At 39.3% G+C, this 27391-nt stretch overlaps 1 protein-coding gene across 2 annotated transcripts in view; it reads left to right on the top strand.

The window, feature by feature from the left end:
• The window catches only part of anxa3a (annexin A3a), a 61242-nt gene that overhangs the window by 14236 nt on the left and 19615 nt on the right, over positions 1-27391 (top strand). Inside the window, exons 2-7 of one of the 2 annotated variants that reach the window (XM_072253143.1) lie at positions 1622-1674; positions 4064-4186; positions 11172-11259; positions 12994-13088; positions 17113-17226; positions 24765-24855. In XM_072253143.1, coding sequence (XP_072109244.1) covers positions 1660-1674; positions 4064-4186; positions 11172-11259; positions 12994-13088; positions 17113-17226; positions 24765-24855 — 526 coding nt within the window. In that variant the 5' untranslated portion in view covers positions 1622-1659. The remainder of the gene's footprint in view (positions 1-1621; positions 1675-4063; positions 4187-11171; positions 11260-12993; positions 13089-17112; positions 17227-24764; positions 24856-27391) is intronic. The other variant, XM_072253144.1, reaches the window with a different exon arrangement.

The raw sequence follows: 27391 nt of genomic DNA, 5'->3' as shown, positions 1-27391 counted from the left end.
CTGCTACTTCAAAATTAAAAACAAAATAATCTGCAGATGCTGTTGTCAAAGGAGCACTCACAATGCGCTGGAGGAACTCAGCAGGTCAGTCAGCATCAGTTGAATAGATTAGTCGACGTTTCGGGCCGAAACCCTTCGTCAGGACTGAAGGAAGAGCTTTGGGGAGGGTTTGAAGAATGCTGGTGGTTGAAAAAAACAGTAATTTGAAAGACAAGGGGTGGGGGAGGGGAAGCAGGGAGGTGATTGGCAGGAGAACAATGCACAGTAGTAGAAGGAGGTGGAACTATGAGGGAGGTGTTTGTGAAATAGGGATAGAGGAAGGGAGGGGGACGGAATTACCGAAAGTTGGAGAATTCTATATTCATACCAAGGGGCTGGAGACTACCTAGACCATATATGCTCACATCACCTCCCTCATAGTTCCGCCTCCTTCTACTACTGCGCATTGTTCTCCTGCCAATCACCTCCCTGCTTCCCCTCCCCCGCCCCTTTGTCTTTCAAATTACTGTTTTTTTTCAACTACCAGCATTCTTCAAACCCTCCCCAAAGTTCTTCCTTCAGTCCTGACGAAGGGTTTCAGCCCGAAACGTCGACTAATCTTTTCAGCTGATGCTGACTGACCTGCTGAGTTCCTCCAGCGCATTGTGAATGTTCCTACTTCAAAATTAATCCATCATCAAAGACACAGGTCACAGGTGGAGAATGGTTAAGGGAAGATTTCAGACTAACACCAGGAAGCATTTCTTTACGCAGGGAATTGTGGACACATGGAATAAACTACCTAGTTGTGTAGTTGAGAGTTGTACCTTAGAGACTTTCAAATCTAAACTCAATAGTTATTTCAACACATTATGTGAATAGGAATTTGGCAAGTTTTTGTTGTGCTGAATGGCCTGTTCTTGTCAAAAACTTTCTCATGTTCTAACGTCAATGTTGAAGACTTCAGTGGTTTTCCTGTCCCACCTGTCACAAAATCCTGCTGGTGGCATGACAAATACCCAGGAATTATGATAGTGGGTTTGGAACATTGTTTATCAAGGGATAATTCTGTGAGTATGATGGGATATTGCATAACTCATCTCTGACAGTTTTCCCAATTAAGACCAGTCCCCAGATGTTTTTGAGGAGGACTATGTATAGTTGATTGGGCTGAGGGTGGCTTTTGTATAACTGAATTTTGAAACTTGGCTAAATAGTCTGTCCAGTTCTATTCCTTCACTGTTTGAACATAATGGTCAGTAATTGTTCACCTGCAGAGAATATTTGGGAGTTAAACACATGGGGTGACCTGAGGTCACAGGTAGACCTTTCCAAGTAAGGATGGTATATATTCCCTTTCCCCTAAGAACATTAGTTATTAAATGGCTTTTACAACAATATGGTAATGTCCATATTCATCATTACTAAAGTTTATTTTTTGTATTCTCTTTTCAATGTTCCAAGTATTAACAAATTAAATTCCATGGCTGCTAGGATTGAATTTGAATTCAGGTCTCTGGACTGCTTGCCCAGTTCACTGAATTACTAGTGTTAGCTGCTGCAGTTTGGATCTATATGCATATGTCAGACCTTAAAAGACCTGCTACATTCTTTACATTTCTTTCCTTTTTTTGTTTCATAGTGCTCTCACCCTTAACGGCATTGTTAAGTGAAGCAGACATGTCATCCGCATGGGTAAGTTATAAGCTAAATTCAATATGATATCTGTCCAGCAAGGAAAGTCCACCAGCTTTACTCAATATCCAAAAGAAACAGTCTCACAGGATGGGATGCTAGTTGCCTGATAAAAGATCTCTGAATTGCAGCAGTTTAATTTAAAAGAATATCTTTACCACTGAAAAATATTTCACATACATTTTCAATGCTCTTTAAGGACGCTGGCGTTAAGATTGTCAGTTTCCAATTGAAATCTTGTAATATTTAAGAGAACTTTACAGAATCTGTGAAGTCCTTACTGCAAACAACATTGAACACTTTGCTGCACTGACATCCCGCTGGCCAATGGTGATTCAGCTGATCCTTCTCGGAACTGAAGAGCCGAAGTACTTGATTATTCTTTAAAATGTATGGCTGATGCTGCTTCAAATATACAATGTTATTCCTGATGAGGGTAAGGTTATACAATAATTAAGAGGCATATAGACGATCAACCACAGTGCAGAAGACAACAAACTGAGCAACGGCAAATATAAATAAATAGCAATAAATAACTGGAACATGAGATAATGAGATAAAGAGGCCTTGAAAATGAGATCACTGATTGTGGAAACATTTCAATGATGGGGCAAGTGAAGTTGAGTGAAGTTACCCCCTTTTATTCAAGAGCCTGATGGTTGATGATTGAGCTCATGTGCAGTTGGATGGGATAGTTTAGCTTGATATCAGGGTCAGTACAAACATTGTAGTCTGAAGGATGATGTTGCACTGTTCTGTGTTCTACATGTGCAGACTTAAGAGATGCAGGCTAAAGAGATGGATATGGTTAGAAAACTTGTGGAGGAACACTCTGAAAGTATTGATAACACTAAACCTATGCAAATCATTGTTCTGAATATTTTGCATCAAACTGAGCACTGTAATCCTGTGGAGAAGACTGAAAGGATTATTGCAGAGAGAAAATGTTTTCAGAGAAAGGCAGCAAAGCAATTACAGCTCTTATAAAATTTAGATTAAAGACAGACATCTATTAAAGGTGTTCAAAACTATAAAGTAACCTCGAGAAAATCTATGTATCTTCATGGATCAGTGAGTCAGTGACTGAAGGGTATACATTTAAAATTGCCACCCAAAGTGTGAAGGGAGACTGGGATTTTTCTACTTACAGGATTAGAACAGTGGCATAAACATAAAAGTCAATAAGAACTTGAAAAGAGGAAATTTTAAAATTTTACAACAGAAGGTGCTGAGAGGAGGAACGTGGTTTCATATAACACTGTTTTTTAACAAAGCTCATACAATGGTAATTGGTCAAGTGATTTGTTTTGCTGTATGATACTATAATTCTGTTTAATAATAAAAAATAACATTCAAATTTTAGCTCGGCTATATTTAGGGGATGTTTCTGAGATACATGAAACTACAGAAATATAAATGCACTTTAGGAAAGTGAGTTATTATGTGGCACATGCATTCTTCATCATACTTGGATGAGGGAAGGGGATCAGTTACATCCACAGACTTTATAGAAGTCATTATCATGAAGACATTGTCTTTTTAAGAGAACAAGGAACCTATTTTCATGATTATATTCTCTAATACTGAGAGATTATGATTGTCATTATATATTATTGCCCTTTATTTAGATCATTTAAAAGAATCACACATGTCATTCATATATTCATTGTTTGAATTCGTATATTTTTCAGGTTGAAGAATGTATCTTTTATTTATTATTTTTTACCTAATGAATAATTATAGTTGCAGGGAATAGTACAATTTGCTTGTTAGAGGTTCATGTTGTGATCTATTTGATCTATTCACAACGCTGCTTCATTGTGGTGCTGTCTGACACAAATTGGGATGTATGACTTGTAAAGTTACTGGCTTAATAGGAGATGAACTCTTCATATCCTTTTTCTTCTTCATTTCCACAAAAGTTGATCTCTCTAACATACCAAAAAAGTGTATGCAGCATTAGAGAGTGAAATAGTGCTGAAGTGTATGTGGCAGATCATGGAAAATGGGTCTGGTCCCACACAGTTTATTGTGTTTGCCAGCATAGTGCTGGTAATCCAGAGACCTCAGCTGATACACCTGGTGTGTCCAAAAAGACAAGAGTGGCAGGTTCATTACAACATCTTAGCATCCCTTTCAAGTTACTTGACAATCCTGACTTATGAATTTGTACCTATTACTCATCATTGCTGGGGTAAGTTCTCTATTAATTTGGCTACTTAACAGTGGGATCATCTTTATCAGCTGGATTGCAGCAGTTTGAAAAGTGAATCCCCACCACCATCACAAGAACAAGCAGTGACCGTGACACCCTCATCCCTTGAATGAATAAAACAGATACCCAAAGGTTTTAACACAGCTTGTTCTTTTCACTTCTCATTGCTGATAGCCCGCTGGTGGAGGAAGTGAAATCTGGGCACCTACTGGTGGATATGGCCCTGTTCGCTGTGGTGGTCTTGGCGAGCAATTTTCTCTGGGAGGTGACGTGGTTCCAATGCCCATCAACGCATATGTGAGTGCTTTTTAATATAAAAAGATGCAATTGTTATATCAGCATATTAAATTCACTGGGCACCGCTAACAGCAATTAACATGAGTCTATTGTTTGATGTCAAATACAGAGCTGTTAGCATCATATCTTATAAGACAACATTTGATTTGTTGCATACGATTCATTTGAAAAGACAGAGCTCTTTCCAAAAGGGCTTGTTAGAACAATGGCCCCCAACCTCCAGGCCGCGGACTGATACTGATCCGCGAAGAATTCAGCAGTGCAGCGGTAGCCAGGATGCACCCAGCACATCTTTAAGAAAAAAGTCGAAATAAACAAGCTAATTAATTAGGTGCCACCCGGCACATAAATGTCGGCCCAGATCAGAGGTGATTGCTGATTGCATCACCTCTGATCTGGGCCAACGTTTACATAATGATGCAACCAGAATAGAACACAATACTCCAGGTGTGTTCAGACCAGAGTTTTACAGAGTTGCAACATTCCCTCATGGCTCTTAAACTCAATCCTCCAACTAAAAAAGGCCAACACACTATCAGTTCGTCTGGCAACTTTGTCTTGGGTCTTAAGATCTCTCTGTTCTCAAGCTGCTAAGAATCCTGCCATTATCCTTTTACTCGGACTTCAGGTTGGACTTCCAAAAATATATCACTTCACACTTTTACAGATAAAACTTCGTTCTCCACTTCTCAATGCACCTCTGCATCCTGTTTACGTCCCATTGTAACCTACAACAACCTTCTACACTATCAACAACTGCACCAACCTTTGTATCATCTGTAAACCTAATAACCTACTCTTCCACTTGCTCAATGTTCTCCTCACATATTTTATTTCTTGAATCTCTGTCACTGTACCAAAATATTCCGGACTGAATGATCGCAGGGTCTATCTTTCAGCTTTTTGTCAATTTTATATTAAAACCAACTTATTAGAGGAAGGAGCAAAAGGCCATGGGATACATCTGTCTGTGGAAGATCCTGGCTTCCGTATGGCAATCCAGCATGTACTGAAAGAGTCCACAGTACATGGTTTCTACGTACAAAAACTGGACCATATCTTCAGTTAAGGCATTGCCATTACAAAAGACATTTAGGTAAAATTCTCTGAATCTTTGAGGATTAGCCGAGAGGTAATGTTGTAGCTATATAGGACCCTGGTCAGACCCCGCTTGGAGTACAGTGCTCAGTTCTGGTCGCCTCACTACAGGAAGTATGTGGAAACCATAGAAAGGGTGAAGAGGAGATTTACAAGGATGTTGCCTGGATTGGGGAGCATGCTTTATGAGAACAGGTTGAGTGAACTTGGCCTTTTCTCCTTGGAGCGACAGAGGATGAGAGGTGACCTGATAGAGGTGTATAAGATGATGAGAGGCATTGATCATGTGGATAGTCAGAGACTTTTCCCCAGGGCTGAAAAGGCTAGCATGAGAGGGCATGGTTTTAAGGTGCTTGGAAGTAGGTACAGAGGAGATGTCAGGGGTAAGTTTGTTTGTTTGTTTGTTGTTTTTTTTAAACGCAGAGGGTGGTGAGTGCGTGGAATGGGCTGCCGGCGGCAGTGGTGGTGGAGGCGGAAATGACAGGGTCTTTTAAGACTCCTGGATAGGTACATGGAACTTAGAAAAATAGAGGGCTATGGGTAAAGCCTAGGTAGTTCTAAGGTAGGGACATGTTCAGCACATCTTTGTGGGTAGAAGGGCCTGTATTGTGCTGTAGGTTTTCTATGTTTCTATGTTTTCATGTATGAAGTCCGGAATACTAATTCAGCTATTGAGCTGAATTTTCATGTGTTCAGGGTATTGGTGTGGGAGTGTTGGTGGTGGTGGTGGTGGGGGGGGGGGGGTGGAATAGTGCAGAGATAAAAACAAAAAAAAAACCTACAGCAGATCACTATAACTTGCTGTTCTGAGGAGGAATTCTGTTGATTTTAATATGCTAATTATTTAATTGCAGTGTGTTTAATTGCAAATGTGTTTCTAACAACTGTCACTTGTAGCCGTTTTTTCTGCTTGCTTCTGTGAAAGACTTCCTTACCTGCACTTCCACTGGCTGATTACATGGAAAGATCTGAAGATTTGTCCTCGTGTTAGGATCCTCATGTAATCTGTGAAGTCAGTGTGGCTATCAAATAGGCTCTGCTTCTTTGAATTCAGCTGAAGATGAAGATTATTGAGAGTACCATACCATGAGGCACAGTATCATTACCTAGGTTTGCATGACAATGCTAACACCAGTTAGTGCAGGAACAGTTTGCCCCTCATCGATCTGCAGTGTCCATGGAAGAGGGGAACAGCAAGCATATTCAGCTGCCAGGTGGCCAGACCCAGCACGTGGGATTGGCGACCAAAGCATAAATTTCCTTAGTGCTCCAAAATATTAGTGAGTAAGGAGTTTTGGTCTCACTTGGTTATTGACTGATATTTGCAGCCTCCAAGTTGAAGATCTGCAGCAAGACCAGTGGCCACCCGGCTACCTGCTACATGCCTCTGGATTCGATCAGGGACTTGCTGCATTTTGTTGATTGGTGAATGACCAGTGCACAACTTGGATAATTGATAGCTGGGTTACCTAGCCAGACAATCTTGTACACGTTGCAGGTTTTGTGGATCCGGCTGTTTCCTTATGGTGCATGTTGTGACTGTCAATGAATGCCACCGGAGAGGCATGCAGCTGGTCGTATAGAAGTCTTTACTCATCACAAACAAGCTGACAGCATTTGGAATCACTCTGGATAGTGGCTCCCTGACCCAACATTACATCATATTTTTATATTCTAAAGACCAAAGGTAACAACAGGACAATTCTATAGTTGCAATGCATTCATAATGCTTCCTTTGAAAAACATGTAATTGTCAAACACCTGGATCCTCAAACCAGCACTCAAAACATCACTAGTCACTGCTCTCTGAGCTGCATCCATGCATATGCAGACATCCCAGGTCTCGCTTGGCTTGCATTTAACACCAGTCAGCTACTCCAAGAACACCATTGTTCTGAGCTGCGTTTTAAATTCAGTCTACAATCCATGTTCAGAATTGAAGACTGGTTGCTGTTGAAATTAATATTTGCTATATTCCATAACTCCAGAATATGCCCTAACAGCGCATTTGGAAATTAAATGTTTATTAAATTCATGTATTTCACTATCAATGCATAACCTTATGAAGATACTTCAAGAAGTATGAGCAAAAGATATTTGGGCAGTTCCAGTGAGAGCTTTGGCTATAGTCATCCCCCTTCACTGGTTTCTCAGAGTTTGATGTGGACTTGCTGCCTGCTACTTGCCTACAAACATTACCACATTGATGTGTGACTAAAACCTTTGATTGTAATTATTGTGCAATGCATAAGTGTATATGCTAGAGTAATGCTTCCATATGTGGGAATCTGCAAGGACTTGTTTTATGCTCTGTGAGTTTTAAGCTGCTGCTTGTAACAATCGTTAATCACAGCAGGTGGTCAGCCCATATAATGAAGCTTTTCTGAACTGCCCAACTATAGCAATAGACAACCAGGCAGCAGATAGAAGGAAGAAAATGTTCCAGTTACTAGGCCTAGACTTAGAAATTCTGTCTGGTGAAATCAATGCCAGTGTTCTGGGATTCTCAAGGGCAGCTGTTCATAGTGAATGGCAGGAGGATGCAGGAACCACAGCATGGAACCTGCTGTAGACCTCACTGGCTAACCCAGTGAAAGTTTTTCTGCCAGGCCTTTTCTGCTTCACCATCAGCCTTCTTGATGGATCTTTGGCCCATTGTACATCAGAAGGCATCTGTATCTCACTGCAAACCTACCAGTCCCCAACAGTACACACACCCTGCGACACCTAAACCAGATATTGTCTTTGAGGATGTAACAAAACACGTTGATGAAGGTGGAGCAGTGTATGTAGTGTATATGGATTTCAGTCAGGCATTCGATTAGTTTCCCATGCAAGGCTCATTCAGAAAGTATTGAGGCATGGGATCCAAGGAAACAATGGGTGGCTGTAGATGGTTCGTATTCTGTGTGGAGAACGGTGACCAGTGGTGATCCACAGTGATCTGTTCTGGGACGCCTTCCTCTTTGTGATTTTTATAAATGACCTGGATGAGGATGTAGAAGGATAAGTTAGTAAGTTTGCTGATGACACAGAAGTTGTGGATAGTCTGGAGGGTTGTCAGAGGTTACAGCATGACATTGATAGGATGCAGAACTGGGCTGAGAAGTGGCAGATGCAGTTCATCCCAGATACATGTGAAGTAGTTCATTCCAGTAGGTCATATTTGAAGATAGAATATAATATTAATGGTAAGACTCTTGGCAGTGTGGGGGATCAGCGATATCTTGGGGTCTGTGTCCATAGTACAATCAAAGCTGCTGTGCAGGTTGACAGTGTTGTTAAGAAGGCTTATGGTGTGTAGGCCTCTATCAACCATGGGATTGAGCTCAAGAGCCGTGAGGTAATGTTACAGTAATATAAGACCTAAGTTAGACCCCACTTGGAGTACTGTGTTCAGTTCTGGTCACCTCACTACAGGAAGGATGTGGATTCTGTAGAGCGTGTGCAGAGGAGATTTACAAGGATGTTGCCTGGATTGGGGAGGATACCTTTGGGAATAGGTTGAGTGAACTTCGTCTTTTCTCCTTGGAGCAACAGAGAATGAGAGGTGACCTGATAGAGGTGTAAAAGATGATGAGAGGCATTGATCATGTGGATATCCAGAGGCTTTTCCCCAGGGCTGAAATGGCTAACACAAGGGCGCATAGTTTTAAGGTGCTTGGAAGTAGGTACGGGGGGATGTCAGAGTTAAGTTTTTTAACACAGAGAGTGGTGGGTGCGTGGAATGCACTGCCAGCAAAGGTGGTAGAGGCAGATACAATAGGGTTGTTTAAGAGACTCTTAGATAGGTACATAGAGCTTAGAAAAGTAGAGGGCTATGCAGTAGGGAAATTCTAGGCAGTTTCTAGAGTAGGTCATGGTCAGCACAACATTGTGGGCCGAAGGGCCTGTAATATGCTCTAGATTGCTATGTTCTATGTTCTATTGTCAGGATTTCATCCTGTCAATTCCTTCTGACCTGTCCTCAATTCCTAACTCCAAGTTATTTATTCAGAGTGTTCCTTTAAATTTGGAAGTTGAAGTCAACTCACAGGTTACCGTCATGTCCGTTTACTCTAATTTGGCAGGAAATGTGAATGTGACATGGCAAGGTAGGGGTTGGGTTAAAACAGCATTGTACTTCTTCCTGCTTTCCCACACACTGCCAGATTCTCTTGCTCCCTGTGTGTTGAGAAATTCACCTCTAGCCTGGTGCCTCCACTTTATATCAGTTTTATACACTGCCAAACAAGAATCTCATTCAACTTAAATAATCCACTGTACAAGCAAACCAATTTCACTGCATTTTTAAAGCAAACAATATGAAATATCATAAATCTTTCTTTTGAATGTAGTGGACAATAGCTGTTATCGTTAAATGCAGAAAGACAGAGCCTATTAAGTAAATTTACCCAACTCTCTTGAGTCCAAAGCAAAGTTGTGGTCAGATCAAAGAATCAGTGATCATGCTGCTGCCCTATCAATAAGTTTAACATCTTTCAGAAATAGCATCTGGCTGACAATACTTGTTAATAGAAATACATTTCTACTCTGACTGTTCAGGACATTTCAACAGAGTGGAAAACTATGCCATTAATGCATTCAGACTGATAATCCAGAAGTATTACTGTTTTGCCTCCAGCCTAATGTGGAAAGATTTTTTTTCAGGTTTTCCCTGCCCTATGTGTGAACAAGCCACATAAATCTAATATTACAGTTATGATACATGTAATGAATACCACTCCTTATTTGTCTACACTATCAAAGACCTTAATCATCTTACATCTTCAGTCATACCATCTCTTAAATTTCTGTGCAGGGATAAATAAAAACTTGTCTATGAAGTATTTCATTGTAATTAAACCCAGTACTATTCTCGTGAACAAATGCAGAGAATGCTGGAATCTCATAGAATGTGTAGCAGTGTCAGTGGGGAGAGAAACAGAGAAGGTGCTTCACATTAGGAACCTTCATCAGAGCTGGAAAAGTGAGAAGACCAGCTTGTTGAGTTGCAGAGAGGGAAATAATTGTGAGAAGTTGCAGATCAAAGTTGTCAAGGTAACAACCACTTTAAAAACCAGTAGCTAGAGACAGAAAAGGAAATATTAAGCAATTTGAAACAGAAAAACGGGGAGAATGGGGGAGAGAAATTAGCCATAAAATATATCCCTGTTGATAATTTGTTGATTAGAAAGAAATTGTTAACAATGAATTAGTGTCTAGCCTGTCAGCTGTGAGTAACCCAGTTTTAAATAACCGAAAAAAACTAAAACTGTTGGCCCGGCCCAGAATGCTTAATCCCATGTAATTGCTATTCATTTTACTGGTGAAGCGCAGAACTCCAGCACTGGTACAGGTCTGAGCAGACTGTGTCATCTTCCAACATGTTGCCTCTGCTGCCAGCAGCTTCTGAGCTGCAGTATTGGACATGGATCTCCAAAGATTTCCTAGCGCTGGATGAGAAATCTGCTCACAGAGACTGAACTTGATTGAACGTACCACACAAGAACACAAAAGTGAATTCTTAAATTGTGCAAGGAAAAGTTTTCACTGAACTTCTGCCTCCCATTGTGCTGATTTTTTTTTTGAACCTTGGGTCCCTTATATCGACCAATATGTTGCTTTGCTGGAGTATCTTGCTATTCATGTTAGATATGAATGCTGCAAATATTGTATGATTTGGGCTACTATACTCTTTGCACACTAATTGGTGTCAATCTCACCATTATTACCAAAGCAGAATCTCCCGACTTTGATTAAAACCAGATCTGTGTTTCTTCCAAGTAAAGTGTACAGTCATCAAAAATGCTGCCTATAATGATCAATGATATGTTTGTTAAATGAAACAGCCACCCTGTTAAAGTAATTGTTACACAAGTTTATTTTAATTGTTTCATCAAAATAGGTTGGATCCCGTGGGACCATAAAGGATTGTGCTTGCTTCAATGTTGGCAGGGATGTTAACAGTCTGCGAGGTGCAATTGTAGGATTAGGTAAGCACTGGTTAATTTTGATCTTCATTTTAATGTAACACTGCTACAAGTTCCGCATCAAACTTTTTATTTTGTCAGTATTAATATGGCAGGATTCTTGTTAAAATATAAATATTCCCTTCATAGAGCTTGCTGTATCACAAACTGAATGATAATTAAAACTATGACATTATGGATTACATGTGAATAGTACAAGGCCTCTCTCAAGATGAATTTTCATGAAGATTGATCACAAATGTTTAAACTATTTAGAGGGTGAGAAGGTGGAGTGCTCCATCTTTTGAACTTGTTGAGGCAAATACATACTACAGGTATATTTGAAGGAGAACTAGATAAGTGCATTTGTTAGGCTGAGTGGACAGGGAAGGGCTTAAGGCTGATTTATACTTCTGTGTAGTAGCCTACGCAAGTGGCCTACGCCGTTGTGAGCATTTATACTTGTGTGTTGGTGTGTCTGCGTCTCTCTGCAATTCACCACCAAAATGCTAGTTGGCGGTGGGCTTTCTATGCCACTGTGTTGAGTTTCTTCGTGTTGAAACTCAACACAAAGAAACTCAAACTTCAAACAATGGCAACTGAAACTGAAGGAGGGTGAATTTTCTGTGCTTGTCTGGCCACTGAAAGACATGGACGAGGAAATGAATTTCAAATATTTTCAGATGTTGGCAGGTAGATTTGGTTCATCGTCTCCAACCATTTATTTTGCATCAGTGTACGCACAGTATACTTAAAGACTGGCAATCACCATTCGAATTTTAGCTTCAGGTGGAAGTCAACAGGCTGTAGCAGCTAGCTACAAACTGGCGTCAAACACAGGGTCCTCCATAATTTCAGAGATCTGTAGAGCTTTCTGGAAAGCATTGCAGCCAGAGTTGCTTCCCTGTCCTTCAGTTGCCCAATGGGAAGCTATTGCAGCGTAGGAGGAAATGCAATGCTACCAAGTGGACCAATCACAGTTGTTGCGGTCTGTGTCGCTGCGACGCGTAGTTACATTTTTGGGGAGGTGCACGTCTGGCTACGGCATAGGGTACGTGGCTATGCCGTACCTACAGTGTAGATTTGACATAGAAGTATAAATTGGCCTTTATGTGGAGCATAAAGACTGGCCTGGACGTATAGGTATCAATGAGCTCAGCTATTAATTATCCGTAACAATGACAGACAAAGGATGTATCAAAGCCTACCAGAGATACAAGAACAGGTGGGAAATTAATTTGTGAGGACACAAGGAATATGCAAGGAGATATAAACAGATCAAATCAGTGGGCAAAACTCTAGCAGATGGTGTAAGTTGTGGAGAAATACGAGATTATCCACTTTGGCAAACAGAATAGAAAAGCAAAATACTTTTTAAACTCTGTGAGATGATTAACTGTGTCTTCAACCTCAATTATCAATTCAAAATATTGTTTTTATTAATATCAATGGCAGTCTGCACAGAAGTATATTATTAAAGGAAATGCATTTCATAATTATGAGCAAGATAACCCACAGTTGAATTATGGAGTTCTACTGCATTACATATGTCACATGAAGGAAGATGGCACTTTTTAAATTTGTAGTGTTTCTCACTAAAATACAAAACTATCTTGTATTGATGGTACTTATTTTAACTACTTGTTTGTTCCAGATTTTGTTGTCCTTTGTTATTGTTCTTTACCTCTTGTCTAAGCATGTAACACCCAATCACCTGTACTGAGAAACTGATTTCCATGTTTTTAAATTCAATTTTAGGAACTAATGAACAAGTAATCATCGAAATTCTGACACACAGAAGCAACTGGCAACGCCAGCAGATCTCTAAAGAATATAAGGGAACCTGTGGACGTGTATGTATTAAGATCCAAGCTATTTAGATACACTGTCAATTAATAGTTGTTTTGGATCCACAGGCACACAGTTGGCATGAACATTATGCATGTAAATCACTTGTAATTATAGTTAATGATTGAAATATTGCATTTGGTCTGAACAAAATATACAGTAGAATTAGTTTCCTTCCCTTCTCTCTATAAGACCATAAGATTGTAAGCTATAGGGGCAGAATTGGGCCATTTAGCCCATTGAGTCTACTCCACCATTTTATCAAGGCTGATTCATTTTCCCTCTCAGCCCCTATCTACTGCCTTCTCCGTGTAAACCTTCATGCCCTGACTAATCAAGAATCTATCAACTTCTGTCTTAAATATACTCAATAAATTGGCCTCCATAGCCACCTGTGGCAAGAAATTCTGAAGTTTCGCCGATTTCTGGCTAAATAAATTCCTCTTCATCTCAGTTCTAAATTGATGTCCCATACCCTGAAGCAGTGTCCTCTGGTCTTAGACTTCCCTACCATAGGAAGCATCCTCTCCACATCCACCCAAATGAGGCTTATGAAGATTCGAGAGGTTTCCTTGCCCCCACTACTACCTCTCCAGTATAATTTTCCAGTGATCTGATAGCTACTCTCGCCTCTCTTATTAGTTGTATTATATAACATTATCCATTATCTACGGCATGTCAATGACATTGTACTGGTGAGGGTGGGAATGTCTTTAGTAATGAAGTAAGAAAACTGTCATAATTTTGCCACTTAGTTATAATTTTTATGAATAATTATCTGATTAATTCTACTTGGAACTTCTTCGTAACAGTATAGCTAATTCTGTAAATAAGGTGATTGCAAATCAAACATATTTACTTCTGTTCCACTGAGAAGCCATCCAAGCCACTTATTAATTATGTTGTTTAAACATATATACCACTCTAATGTGAAACAATTATTTTACACCAAATTTGTTAGTACATTTTCTTCTATTTGCTGCCAACATTTTTATTGATGAAGTAAATGGAGGAAGAAATACAAGCAAACATGTCAGGGGCTAGCTCGCAGAAGAGTAAGGGGGACTTTCATTGTAAGAAATGGAAATAGATTAGTGATGCATCTTGGAACGTCTAAACTCTGAAACACATTTCCTGGTGCTAAAATAGTAATATAATGGAAATAAAGCAAATAGGATTTGTGGTAAATGGGCACTAGTGATAAATGCGCGCTCTTACTAAATTGATGGTAGCATACTGGTTGGCCGTTGTACTTGTGATATTCACTCCAATTCACTTTACTAGCCAGTGCCCTGTTCATCGATAGAAAAGATACACTACTGCTCTGCCAAGTCCTGCCAGAATGCAACGGTGCTTTAGTACAAATTAACAAAGAATTTTCAGATGCATTTATGTTCGACATTTTTTTTTTGCTTTCGTTGGGATATTCAGCATTGGCAACACCAAGTCAAAGTAAGTTTATTATCAAGGTACATATATGTTACCATATACTGTATTGAAATTCATTTTCTTGCAGGAATTTACAGGAAAATAAAGAAATACAATAGAATTTATTAAAAAGTATACATAAACAAACATTGAAAGAAACCCTATGTTCAAAAGGAGACCATCTGTACAAATAAAAAATAAATAATACTGAGAACATATGGTGTCCTTGTAAGTGAGTCTGCAGGTTGTGGATAAACACAGAGTTGTGGTGAATGATGTTACCTATGCCAGTTCAGGAACCTGATGTAGTAACTCTTCCTGAACTGGGTGATGTGAGGCCTAAGGTTCTTGTACCTCCTGTCTGATGGTAGTAGCAAGAAGCAAGTATGGCCTGGATAGTGGGGGTCCTTGAAGAGGGATGCTGCTTTCTTGTGATAGCGCTCCATGTATATGCATTCAATGGTGGGGAGACTTTTCTTGCGATGATCTATGCTGAATCCACCATTTTCCGTAGACTTTTCCTTTCTTGGGCATTGGTGTTTCCACACCAGGCCATGATGCCACAGTTAGGATATTCTCCATTCTGCATCTGACAAAGTGTGTGGTGACATGATGAATCTGTGCAAACTTCTAAGAAAGTAGAGGTGCTGTTGTGCCTTCTTTGTGATAGCACCATATGTTGGACCCAGGACAGTCCCTCTGATATGATAACACCAAGGAATGTAAAGTCACTGATACTCTCCACCCTTGATGAGGATACGCTCATGGATCTCTGGTTTCTTCCTCCTGATGTCAATAATCAGCTCTTTGGTTTTGCTGGCATTGAGTGAGAGGTTGTTGTTGAGACAAGACGCAATCTCCCTCCTATATGTTGATTCATCACCTCCTTTGATTCAGCCTACAACACTGGTGTCATCAGCAAGCTTACATATGGCGTGGGAGATTTACTTAGCCAAACAATGATAGGCATAAAGAGAGTAATGCAGGGGCTAAGCACACAACCTTGTGGTGTACCTGTGCTGATGGTGATTGTGGAGGAGATGTTATGCTAATCCATACTGATTGAGGTCTGGAAGTGAGGAAATCAAAGATCCAGTTGCACAGGGAGACATTGTAACCCAAGTCTTAGTTCTCAGTGATGAGTTTCAAGGATATAATAGTCTTTAGCGCTGGGCTGTAGTCAATGAAGACCATCTTGATTGTCCAGGTGGTCTAGAGCTGGGTGAAGGAGCAAGTGAAATGACATCTGCTATTGACCTATTGTGATGGAAGGCAAGTCAGAGCATATCCTGATCACACCTCATGCAGGAATTGATATGCTTCACGACCAACCTCTTAAAGCACTTTAGCACAGTGGATGTAAATACTGCTGGGTGATAATTATTGAGGCAGGTTACCACATTCTTTTGGGACACATAAAAGCAAGCATAACATTGGGTAAATCTTATGTAAGCAAGTATATTTCTGAATAATTTCCAAAGCGTCAGATGTTTCAGTGGAACCTTTTAACTTCCAGGTGTGTAGTTATTTGACAGGACAAAGCATACACCAGCTGTGAATTGCAGGTGAACATGCCAGCACCGGCACTCTCAGGATACTGACACTTGTTAAAACAGAAGTCAAACACTGAACAGAAACTTTAATGCTCTTATCATGTAGTAACAAATCAACTTTTAACATAATTTGTCATAGGTTTTAGTTAATGAAGAGATCAATGCTGCATTGCTGTCTCGCCATAAAACTTGCACTTTTACCCATCACTTCTTCATTTATCTTCAAGATTAAATTTTAACTGTGGCTCTGTAAGTGTTGTCAAATAGGTAAGAGAAGATCATGGAAGTTTAGCCTAGAGAGACATGGGCAATCTACTATTCTCAAATAATGCCATCCATTTATCAACTATTTATTTCATTGCTGTACATCTGGTCAATTAGGTAAAAAATATTACTGTAGAATTGAGGAGGTAGGAAGTTTAGCGAAGATTGACATAGGCAACCTGTCATCCTCAAATAATGTCACCCATTTATCAACTGATTATTTATACTTTCAATGACTGCATGAAGTTGACTGGTTCTGAAGTGCTTTCGGTGAGTTGAGAATGTGAACGCTGGTCATAAATACATCAGGGAATATCAGGGCATGTCAAATTCAAGTTTAATTCATTCAACCATACATGAATACCCAAGGATACAGCATTCCTCCAGGGCAAAATATAGTACCAACTGTTTACACAGCACAAGGCACAAATAGCACATGTATGTTAGAGCTTGACATGTAACCACATAAAAAAATATAGAGCCCAAGTCCTGAGTGACATGTCCTGTAAATTGATAATGCATGGATATTATCTGCAAGAACAAGCAGTTCTCAGCAGACTGCAGACAAAAAAATATGCACACGCGCACACAACACACACAATCCAGCTCGGCTTCCACTGAGTGAACACCAGAGAGCAGCACTGATGGGAGGGGCTGGCCCCCAATCCAGCATGGAGGTCATAGATGACTGTTGAGGGAAACAGTCCAAGTAGTTGTTGGTTGTACAGTTGGTTTTGTATTTTTATTTTTATTATTGTTTGCCTGATATGTTTTTCTGTTGCAGGAATTGATTGATGATTTAAAAGGCGACCTCTCAGGTGACTTTAAAAATGTGATCATTGCTCTAATGTTGCCACCAGCATTATTTGATGCAAAAGAGCTAAAAAGAGCAATGGAGGTCAGTTTGATTTTCTTTTGCTTTATGTATCATTCAGAAAGCAGATTGTCAATTCATCAATTGTATCAAAGCTATTTTTTGACACTCTCTGCATTGTAATAATATTGTTGCATTAAAGGCTGAAGTTCACATCTGTAAATTCAAAGGGATGCTTTTATCCTTGGTGTGTGATTCCTCTAGTTTGATTTGGTTCAGATAAAGAAGACAAGAGCTTTGGCTCAGATCCTACCTTTGTTCTGGTTAGTGAGGAAATAGATATTTTGCTTTTGGTAACTAACTGCTGCATTGTATTGGGGTGGACGGTACTTGAAATTCACAAACCAGTGTCACAGTCTGGTAGCTCTGTGACTGAAGGTTCCATATTTGGGGTCAGTGTGATTTTGGTGATGTGATTGTAGAAAGCCGTGAAGTTCTGAGGTTACCTTCCCAGAGGAGCTGAAATAATAAAATCAGATGCCTTGGAAATGGGCTGGAGCTGGCATTGCCTGCATGATATACTAATCCTGCTTAGATAAAAGCACAGATGTCCTTTGCTCACAGTCTTCAGTCTTAACCTTTAACCTCCTAAAGACAGTAGAACTCTTCGATGAATCTTTTGCAGTGTGGCCTGCTTCTAGTCTTGACTTGCCTGAATTGTAAATGGTAGTAAAAATAATGGTAAGTGGTAGGAAAAAGAACATAAATGTAACAAAATATTCTTTTAAGTATTAAACTTAGAGTCAGGTGTTGTCAACCCAAATTTCCATGATGTATGACTTTAATGCTACTAGCAACAGAGTGAGATGGTTAAATTCAGAATATTTAAACAGTCTGCTCCCAATTTCTTTCTCAAAAAAAACACCTTGGAAACAGAGGACAGACTAAAATTCACTTGCATTACTTTAGATATTTAATGATATTAGTGCCCTCCAGCAGCCCTAAACACTGCCTAATCAGAAAATGCCAAATTGTCCCCAAGTTACCAGTTCCTTTGCTCCATCCACGGGAGTAAGAGAACAATGTATGTATGCTGATACATTCTGGACCATTATTGGTGAATAACCTAACTTTGATGTGCTCCTGTTTACTTTTATGACTTCCCATTGCATATTTTCAGTGTTGTCATTATCCACACACAAGCCAAATGTAGGAACTGAGAAATTATAGTTTTGTCAATAATTACAGGTGGCAAATCAAGATGAAATAACACATGAATGGTCTTTGAGAAAAATGGTCTGAGTTATGTTATAGTTATTGAAGGATACAGCAAAGATTCAGACCCATTGACCCATCCAGTTCACACAGGCCATCAAACACACATTTTATTACACTAATCCTAGCTTATCCTATTTTATTCTCTCCAGATTCCCTTGAATTTCTTACTTGCTCCCTGAGGGCAATTTACACTAGCCAATTAATCTATAAATTCCCAGAGTTTTGGGATGTGGGTGGAAGCTGGAACACCTGGAAGGAACTCACTCTCTCACGGGGAGATCATGTAAACCCCAGTATTCATTCATCAAAATAAGTTATTCCTGAATTTCAACAGAGAATGAGAAAACCTGCAGATGCTGGAACTCCAAGCAACACACACAAAATGCTGGAGGAACCCAGAGAAAGAACATATTTGTCTTTCTGTTCTTGCTTCAACCCTTTTATTTAAGAATATCATGTGAATCTCCAATGCTATATCAAGATTCAATATACTAATTGGCATGGTGGCATAGTGGTTAGCACGATGCTTTACAGTATAGGTGACCCAGGTTCAATTCCACCTCTGCCTGTAAAGAGGTTGTACATTCTCCCAGTGACCGTGTGGATTTCAAAGACCTACAGTTGGTGGGTTAATTGGTCATTCCAAATTGTCCCTTGATTAGGCTAGGATAATATTGGGGGTGGCTTGAAGGGCTGGAAGGCTCTATGCTGTATCTCAGTAAATAAATCAATCTCCTTGGAATGAGGCTTGAATCTCAAGTTTACTGCTATTATGCACACACCAGTTTTTAAGTTATTTCAACAGAGTTAATAGTTTGGAAAGGTTGACATGATAAGCCATAATTCTACTACATATCTACTCAGCTTTGATGTTGGACATCTTATCGCCGACAAATATACTTGTGCTGACTATCCCCAGCATTTCAATGAATCTGTAGGTTTGTTTAAAGACATCTGCTGCTACTTTTACTTCCTTTTGCAGCGTATGCGATAGCGACCCCTCAAATAAAGTAGGGCAGGATGTATCAATTTTTTAAAAAAATCAAGCCATCATTGATATATTAGCTCATCATTGGTTGCCATGTTTGAATTTCTGGGAAGTGCTACAAATGTCACTTTTTGTTATATTTCTTTTCCATCTGTTTTTTGGATCTTTCTCATTTTTTTTTGATTTAACATTGAAATCACATTTTTAATCACAGAATTAATAGTTCTCCCTCATCACAGCCCTACTCATTTCCAGTTTTTCCAGATATCGCAGGTTAAGTGTAGAGGGGTCAGTACAGTTGTTATGGACTGAAGGGCCTGCTCCATGCTGTATCTCCCTCCGACTCCGTGATGCTCGAGTTGATGTTGACTACTTTTTATTTTGTGCAAATACGAATAATTTTCAACAGTCTTTGCACGGAAAACAAATTAGAGCAGGAGGTCTGCAGAAGCATGTTTATCTGATGGCCACATTATTGTTCTCAAGTGGGCAGCAATTGTGTCAGTGTTCTGGTGGAGGAAGTAGCTCATCATCCGCCGGCTGAAGGCTCAATAACACAACACAGCTGTAGCTAAGAAACCCGGCTGAGTCCACAGAGAAAAGAGAGCCAAAGCATATACAGAGATGGAAGGAAACAAAATCAGAGACAGATAATACTGAAGTTATATATTTATGAGTGTGTCTGCATCTGTGAAAGATAGGGGATTAATACATGGTCTGAATATTCAAAGATATCTAAAAGCAAACCAATTAGGCCAGATTTTCCCTTTCCTGGACACACTGTTTTCCCTAAGCAGGTCCAGGCTTGGAATAGCGCAAGCACAGCATGCAGAATAAAGTAGTTATGATCCAGAGTAGCAAACTCAAGGTGATAATATGTGAAAATCATTCCTAGTGATGTTAATATGGACTGCTACTAGGCACAAATACCAATAAGAGCTAGTAAATAGGCATTAACAGAGCAGCTGGTTTAATAATTATTACTACTCAGAGAACAGAACTGGTAGGTATTTCCAAATTCACACTGGACTAGGCCTTCCTTAATTGAGTCCACTACCTGGACTCATCATTCATAGACCTAACCCAGCCATATGTTCTCCAGATGAAGAGGAGCAGATAAGATGTAACAACAACGTGACACACAAGTCTCAAGCAATAGATCCTGAGATCTATCCTTTGGCCTTAATGGTCATACACTTACAGATACTGATTACAACATTTCAACAGTAAACCAACAATCTTCCTCAGGCACAAGTTAATCAAACGACAAGCCTCTTCTTCTTTTTTGTTTAATGGCGGTTGGCAACCAGTTTTCAGTGCATTACCGCCACCTGCTAGACTTGTGGTGTTCCAACCAAGTATGTCCTGGAGTTCTCTACTTTAGACAATCTAATTCAGCCTGCAGTTCTCAATTAGCACCACTCTGTAGTTGCAATTCCTCGTGACTGCTTAATGTGCTCTAGATACTGCCGCAAACTGCTATTCTTCCCTAATTTTGTCACGTTTTCATGTAGTTGCATTACCTCAATTACGTTTTCATCTACATCACTTGTAAGACTAAAATCGTCTTGTTAAAGAATCCTAATTATCACACGTTATACTTTTAAAATTGCTGTTTTTCCAAGTCTATCTGCTTTTTCAGGTTTTCCTTTTCTTGGATCGTAGCCTGCAGTTATTTACTGAGACTTCTGAGTTCTTCTTCATTTGCTTCCATGTTTTCATTTTATAATCTGAATGCAGATAATTCACTTTGCAACAAACTCCTTTTCCTTTTGTATCCTTGTAATATTTTCCTTCATTTTCCAATCTCTTTTCCAATTCACAGTCGTTCTTATCGGGCACTTCTATTTGTATTTGGAGCTCTGCAGAGTTACCCTGGGCTTCAACCATAAAATCTGAGGATTTTCCTAAAGTTTTGAAACATAATTCTTAAATTCTTGACCATTTGCAACAAATATACTGCCATTAGATTCCATCCCCCCTGCCTGTGAACTGTTGAATCCTCCATTCAGTGTTTCTTTGACTTCTTCCCACCTAATCCCTTTAATACCAAGATACCTTTCTGCAGACTTGACTATAATTTTAATTTTTTCAGTTCTTTTGCTTGTTTGCACTGAACAATTAATTGCATCCACCATAAAAAGTACAAAATCCTTTCTACTCATTAATAGTGTATCCTTATTTTTCATATTACAGCCCTCACAATTCACCAGTTTAATATTCCCTGCGTTTGTTTGCTTGACAACCTTTTTTCAGCAAATTCTTTCACTACCTCTGCATAACTGATTCCTCGAGTTACTTTCACATATTGTATCTCAGCTGCCTTCTTGCTATAAATGCACCCTCGATAAGCTGCGCTGTGCTCCTCACCACAATTGCAGCATTTCGGCCTAGCTCCCGCTTCACATTTCCCATATTCATGTTCTCCAGTGCATCTCCCACATCTTTGTTTTCCTCTGCAGACTGCCGCAATGTGCCCGAATTTCTGACATTTATAGCATCCTAAAGGCAGTGGTATATATATATTCCAACCGCATAACACATATACCCTAAGTAAATGTTAGTCAGCAATCTCTCTTCATCAAAGTTAATAATTACCGATAAACTATCACACTTTTTCCCATTTCTTGTAACTTTCAAACGTTTGGCCTCAATAATTTTTGCTCCTTTTATGTTCTGTTTAATCTCATCCATAGTAACTTTTGTTGGTATCCCCGAAATAACTCCTCTAGTCCACTTTCTATTGTTGGGTATTAAACATTGTACTTCTTTGCCATCTATTTTACTTAATCTTATCACTTTGCTTTGCTGAGCACTACCCCGACAAATCACTAATAGCAATACACTTTGTAATACCTTTGCTCCTTTAAGTTCGCCTATAATTTTATTAAGCATCTTCGTCAAACAAATCGGGTTCCAATCACCAAAAGACATCCCGTCTTCACTTAGTTTTTTAATTGCTTTAATCTCATTTTCTTTCCATTGTTTTGCTGTCCTGTTTTGATCATCCGCTGACTCCTCAGAGTTTGATATCCCATACCTCTGCTTTCTTTTCTTCCTCTTTCCATTCCATTCCTCTTTCCTGCCGACCTCCATCTCTAGTTCACTTCCACTCTCACCAAAAACTTCCTTCAACAGCTTGGCTCTTTCCTTGATGTTTGTTTTCATTTCCATTCTTGTTCTCCCTCTCCCATTTTCCAGTGAGCTCCACAATCAACTCTCCTATCCTGGGGTCCCCCAGTTCCTAGCCAAATGACAAGCCTCCCCTGAGACACCTCCTTACAAACCCTCTCAAGAGAGCAAGGCTTAATGCTCAATCCTGATTGACTGGATCTGAATTGCCTATTACTAACTGATAAGTTTGAATTGGCCTTGTTCTGATTGGTCAACTATTTTAGGAATATGTGGTGCCAGACTGGAGCCATGGTGAGAGAGCACAAGTCTGGGTATTTTTAACGTTTTTAAGGGGTACAGGGGTTTTTTATAGAATATGACAAATAAACAGGAATAGGATACTAGGATGGTCAAAGATAGGAGGGTGAAGTGTAGGTTTGTATATATATATATGTGTGTGTGTGTGCGCACGCGCGATTGGGTGAAGGGATTTAGAATGTATGTCTAGTGCACATTCTGGAGCAGAGGGTGGCGGTAATGCACCATTAAGCTGGATGCCAACCGCCGTAAAACAAGATACAGACAGACAGACTGGAGCCATGGGGGGTGTGTGTTGGAAGCAATGGGTCGAGGCGGCTGACTGGAAAAAGGTGTAAAAAGGATGTAGGCCTCATCAAATCCTGGTCTACATGAGCAAGATAGGCAGTGTTCAGCAATCCCACTTCATTTTGCTCTCAAGTTTTTTAAGACAACCTTATGTTCTGCTATCCTAGTCTTCAATGGCCTTCCAGTCTCACTGATATAAAAAATTGACCAACTCAAACTGATCAGTCAGTAATAGGCAATTCAGATCCAGCCAATCAGGATTGAGCATTAAACCCTGCCCATGCCCTGCTCACACAAGACACTATTTCTCCAGGGGAACTTGTCATTTGACTAGCTTGTGTCTGAGGAAGATGGTTGGGTTTACTATTGAACTGCTGTAATCAGTATCTGTTAGTACGTGACTGTTAAGGCCAAAGGATAGTATGGATAGATTTGATATCTAGTCATAAAGCTTCTGCAGTCAGTTATATCCTGAAACCCCCATCCTTGAAGTCCCTGTTGAGATTTTTGAATATTCTGATACTTTAATACATTTGAAATCTATTAAAATAGATTTTAATTATTAAGCATATTAAAATTTAAAGCATGAAGAAACAATATATATCAGTGGTAGGTAAATTATTGGCACAGTTGATTCTGAAGGTTGGCTTAAACTGAATTTAGAAAAAAACAAGCTAATCTGGGATAATCAACATTAATTCATTCAGGGGAGGTCATGTCAGCTAAACTTCAATATATTGTTTGTGAACATAACAAGGGAAATTGGGGTTAGTGGATTTAACTTATTCACTTGGACTTTACGCAAAGGGGTATATTTTTCCACTATTCTAATTGATCTGTTTTTTGCCTCCAACATATATTTGATGATAGGATGTTGGATGGTTATCTAACTATATACAGGCATATCAGATGAGGCTGTGTTTTTTTTACAACAAAGGAGAATAGTGGGATTTTATTCAGGTGTAGAAAATTAAGCAAGTTAAAGACTAAGAAATATTTCATATTTTCCTTGACAGAGAAGTCAAGAACCAAGAGACTCAGATAGATGTAGATTTGTTGGTAGAGAGATGAAAGTGAAGCTAAGTGTAAAAAAAATCTCCAAAATAGTCCAAAAAAAAGTCATCATCCTGATGACTTGAAGAGCTGTGATTATTCATCTGTAATGGTGCAGACCTCAGAAGTGAGAATAATTTAGATAGCCTTATGGGTGGAATAGCCTTCCTCATGCCCGAACCTTCAATGATTTTATAATCTTTTTTGAACTCTGACAGATATTGTTGATGCATTTTTAATTTTTTAATACAAGTTCTGGTTCTCAGTTTTAGTTTTTATTGTAAACATGCACCCTTTTGAAGAAATGTCCTCAACAAACAAACAGACCCTTACATGCACATACAACCACACACATTTTAGTTTTAGTTATAAAGGCACCTGATTTTCACTGAGTACTTGAATTTCTCCCTTCTTTAACCAGGCTTCCAGACGAGATTGCACAGGAGTGGAAGATTCCACAAGCTTTTGTAAACTTTCTCATCCAGAAAACAGAGAGGCCAGGAAAAAGACACGCAAAGTCAAAAACTGATATTACCTCAACTTGACTTCTGTTCTGAAATTTCCTTTAATTTAATTCTTTTAGGGTCCTGGCACAAATGAAAATGTGTTGATTGAAATTATTGCTTCAAGAACCAACCAGCAATTAAGAGAAATAAAGCAAGCCTACCAAGAAGGTTGATGGTTTGATGTCTTTTTTTTATTGCATCCAGCACCTAAAGGGGGTGTACGATTTGCCAAATTCAATGTTCAAAAATTGTTTTAGAGCTTTCAGTTTTATTTGTGATGCAAGTTAGAAGACAAGCTGGGGTAATAAGAATAGTTTAATAAGAGTTTGCTATGGTAGCAAGTGCAGATGGTTTAAAGTGTTGCCAATTAACCTATTAATTAAATTAACAACAGTGTGATAACATATGTTGTTAGTTTATCACTCTCCTGTAGATTCTCTGCTTGGATTAGCAACTTAAATCAATGTTCTATAGAGTTCCAGGATCAGTAAATATATACAAGGAGCTGTCCAATAAATGAGATTATTTAACTCCTCCAGTTTGTTCCAATGCACAAACTGTGTCGTGTGCCTTTTCTTGTAATCCTTTTTGATTTATGGTTAACAAAATCAACTCCAATTTAGAACTAACAATGGGGCAGCAGAATGGTGAAGTTAGTAAATTTGCAGCATCCAGTGTTGTGAATTTTGGAGTATGCTTGTTTTCCCCGTGACTGGTCAGCTTTCCTCCTGGTGCTCTGGTTTCCTGTCACGTTCCAAAAATGTAAATTACTCCACAGTTTAGCTAGGTGGTAAAATATATATTTTTTTCTGGTGGCAGGGCTGGGGGTGAGAATGTTTGGAATGTGGAGAGGATAAATTAGAAGGAAAATTTCTGGGAAGTGGGATTGCTCCATGAGTATCAACCTTTATTATCTATATCTTTTGAAGAGCAGATTTATTGATAATTTTAATTGCCTCAGAACTTGGAAGTAAATGAGCATTTTCTGTTAAATGGAATTTGGGTATCTCTGCGGTGGTTATGTAGCATGAGCTCTGGATTAAATAAACAAGCACTTTTACTGATGTAGGAAGAGATGACCGGCAATGTTACATCCATATTGTGAATGAGTATTCATACACAATAAATAAATTGCAACCTGTGCAAATCTAATGTTCACATTTGCCACACTTGGAAGTTTCACTTCTTGTTCCTATCAACCACACTTCTCCTTGGGGCCTGTGGTCTTCTTGTTTTGGTAGTTCCAGTTCTGCCTGGAGAAAATATAAACTGGATTGATTAAACAGTAAGCTAATGTGACCTTTCCAAAGCTGAAGCATTATATAAAGGTGCTTTAGGCAACTATAATTAACAATTCTGAATGATGCTCAGGATTTCTAATTTTAGCAATGATAACAACAGACAGTCATATTATTGGTTCAATATGAAAAGTATAAATGCTGAGGATTTTCTTGAACTCTCAGGATCAAAAAGGGCCTGAAGAATTGCCCAAATCCGCTGCAATGGTAATAAGAGCATTTGTCACACAAAGGGAAAGCTCAAAGATAACAATTACAAATGCAAACCTATAAAATGAATCTAAGTTTTAATAAATGATGGGGTCACCATAGATAAATTTTGTTCTGACAACGTAACGACTTGGAACCAATGATCATTCTGAATGTTGGATTAAAATAAGCAATTCTTTAATGCAGGAAAATTGTAATGATACAGATTGCTTCCTGCCCCAGTGAGGTCTGCTAGGCTGCTCTAGCAATGAGGAAACAGACAGTCATCATAAACTGATCACTTTCTGATTGGCAATGACTGAGATAAAAACACCAAAGCTGATAAATTCGATTACTCACCTATAGTTAGGAAACACAGTTGTTTCATTGTTAGGTTACTACAAAGGGATTTGATAGATTAAGCCAGTAGGTAAACATATGTGAAATGGAGTTATAGTAAGAGAAATGTGAAGTTCAGTTTGACAGGGGAAAATATTATCAATTAAACATTGGGAACTTGTATTTAGAGATGTGTTGATGTTCCAGTTCATAATTTACTAAAGACGAATATGTAGATCCAAAATGTAATTAGGGAAGCTAATAAAATGATCATTTATTGCTAAGTGACATGAATACTAATGTATAGAGGCTATGTAGGGCATTGGTCAGACCACATTGGGACCACCGTGTGTAGTATTGCTCTTAAGAAAGGATGTCAATAAGTTGGAAGTAGTTCTGAAAATGTTTACTGGACAAATGCCTTGAATCATGGGTTGTATAATATGGAAAAATTGGGCAACCTATACTTGTACTTTAAGCACATCTTCCCCACCCTCCCCACCACCCCCACTCTGCTTTCTACAGAGATCGTTCCCGATGTGACTCCCTTGTTCATTCATCCCTCCCCACTGATCTCCCCCCGGCAGTAATCCTTGCAAGCGGAGCAAGTGCTACACCTGCCCCTACACCTCCTCCCTCATTACCATTCAGGGCCCCAAACATTCCTTCCAGGTGAGGTGACACTTCACCTGTGAGTCTGTTGGGATCATCTACTGTACCCGGTGCTCCTGGTGTGGCCTCCTGTATATCGGTGAGACCCAATGTAGATTGGGAGACCGCTTCACTGAGCACCTATAGTCCGTCCGCCAGAAAAAGCAGGATCTTCCCATTCCCATTCCTCTATGTCAGTTCATGGTCTCCTCTACTGTTGTGATGAG

The sequence above is a fragment of the Mobula birostris genome, chromosome 3 (assembly GCF_030028105.1).
Source record: "Mobula birostris isolate sMobBir1 chromosome 3, sMobBir1.hap1, whole genome shotgun sequence".
NCBI lineage: Eukaryota > Metazoa > Chordata > Chondrichthyes > Myliobatiformes > Myliobatidae > Mobula > Mobula birostris.
The sequence above is the reverse complement of the archived record's forward strand: the minus strand, read 5'-3'. Positions and strand labels throughout refer to the sequence as shown.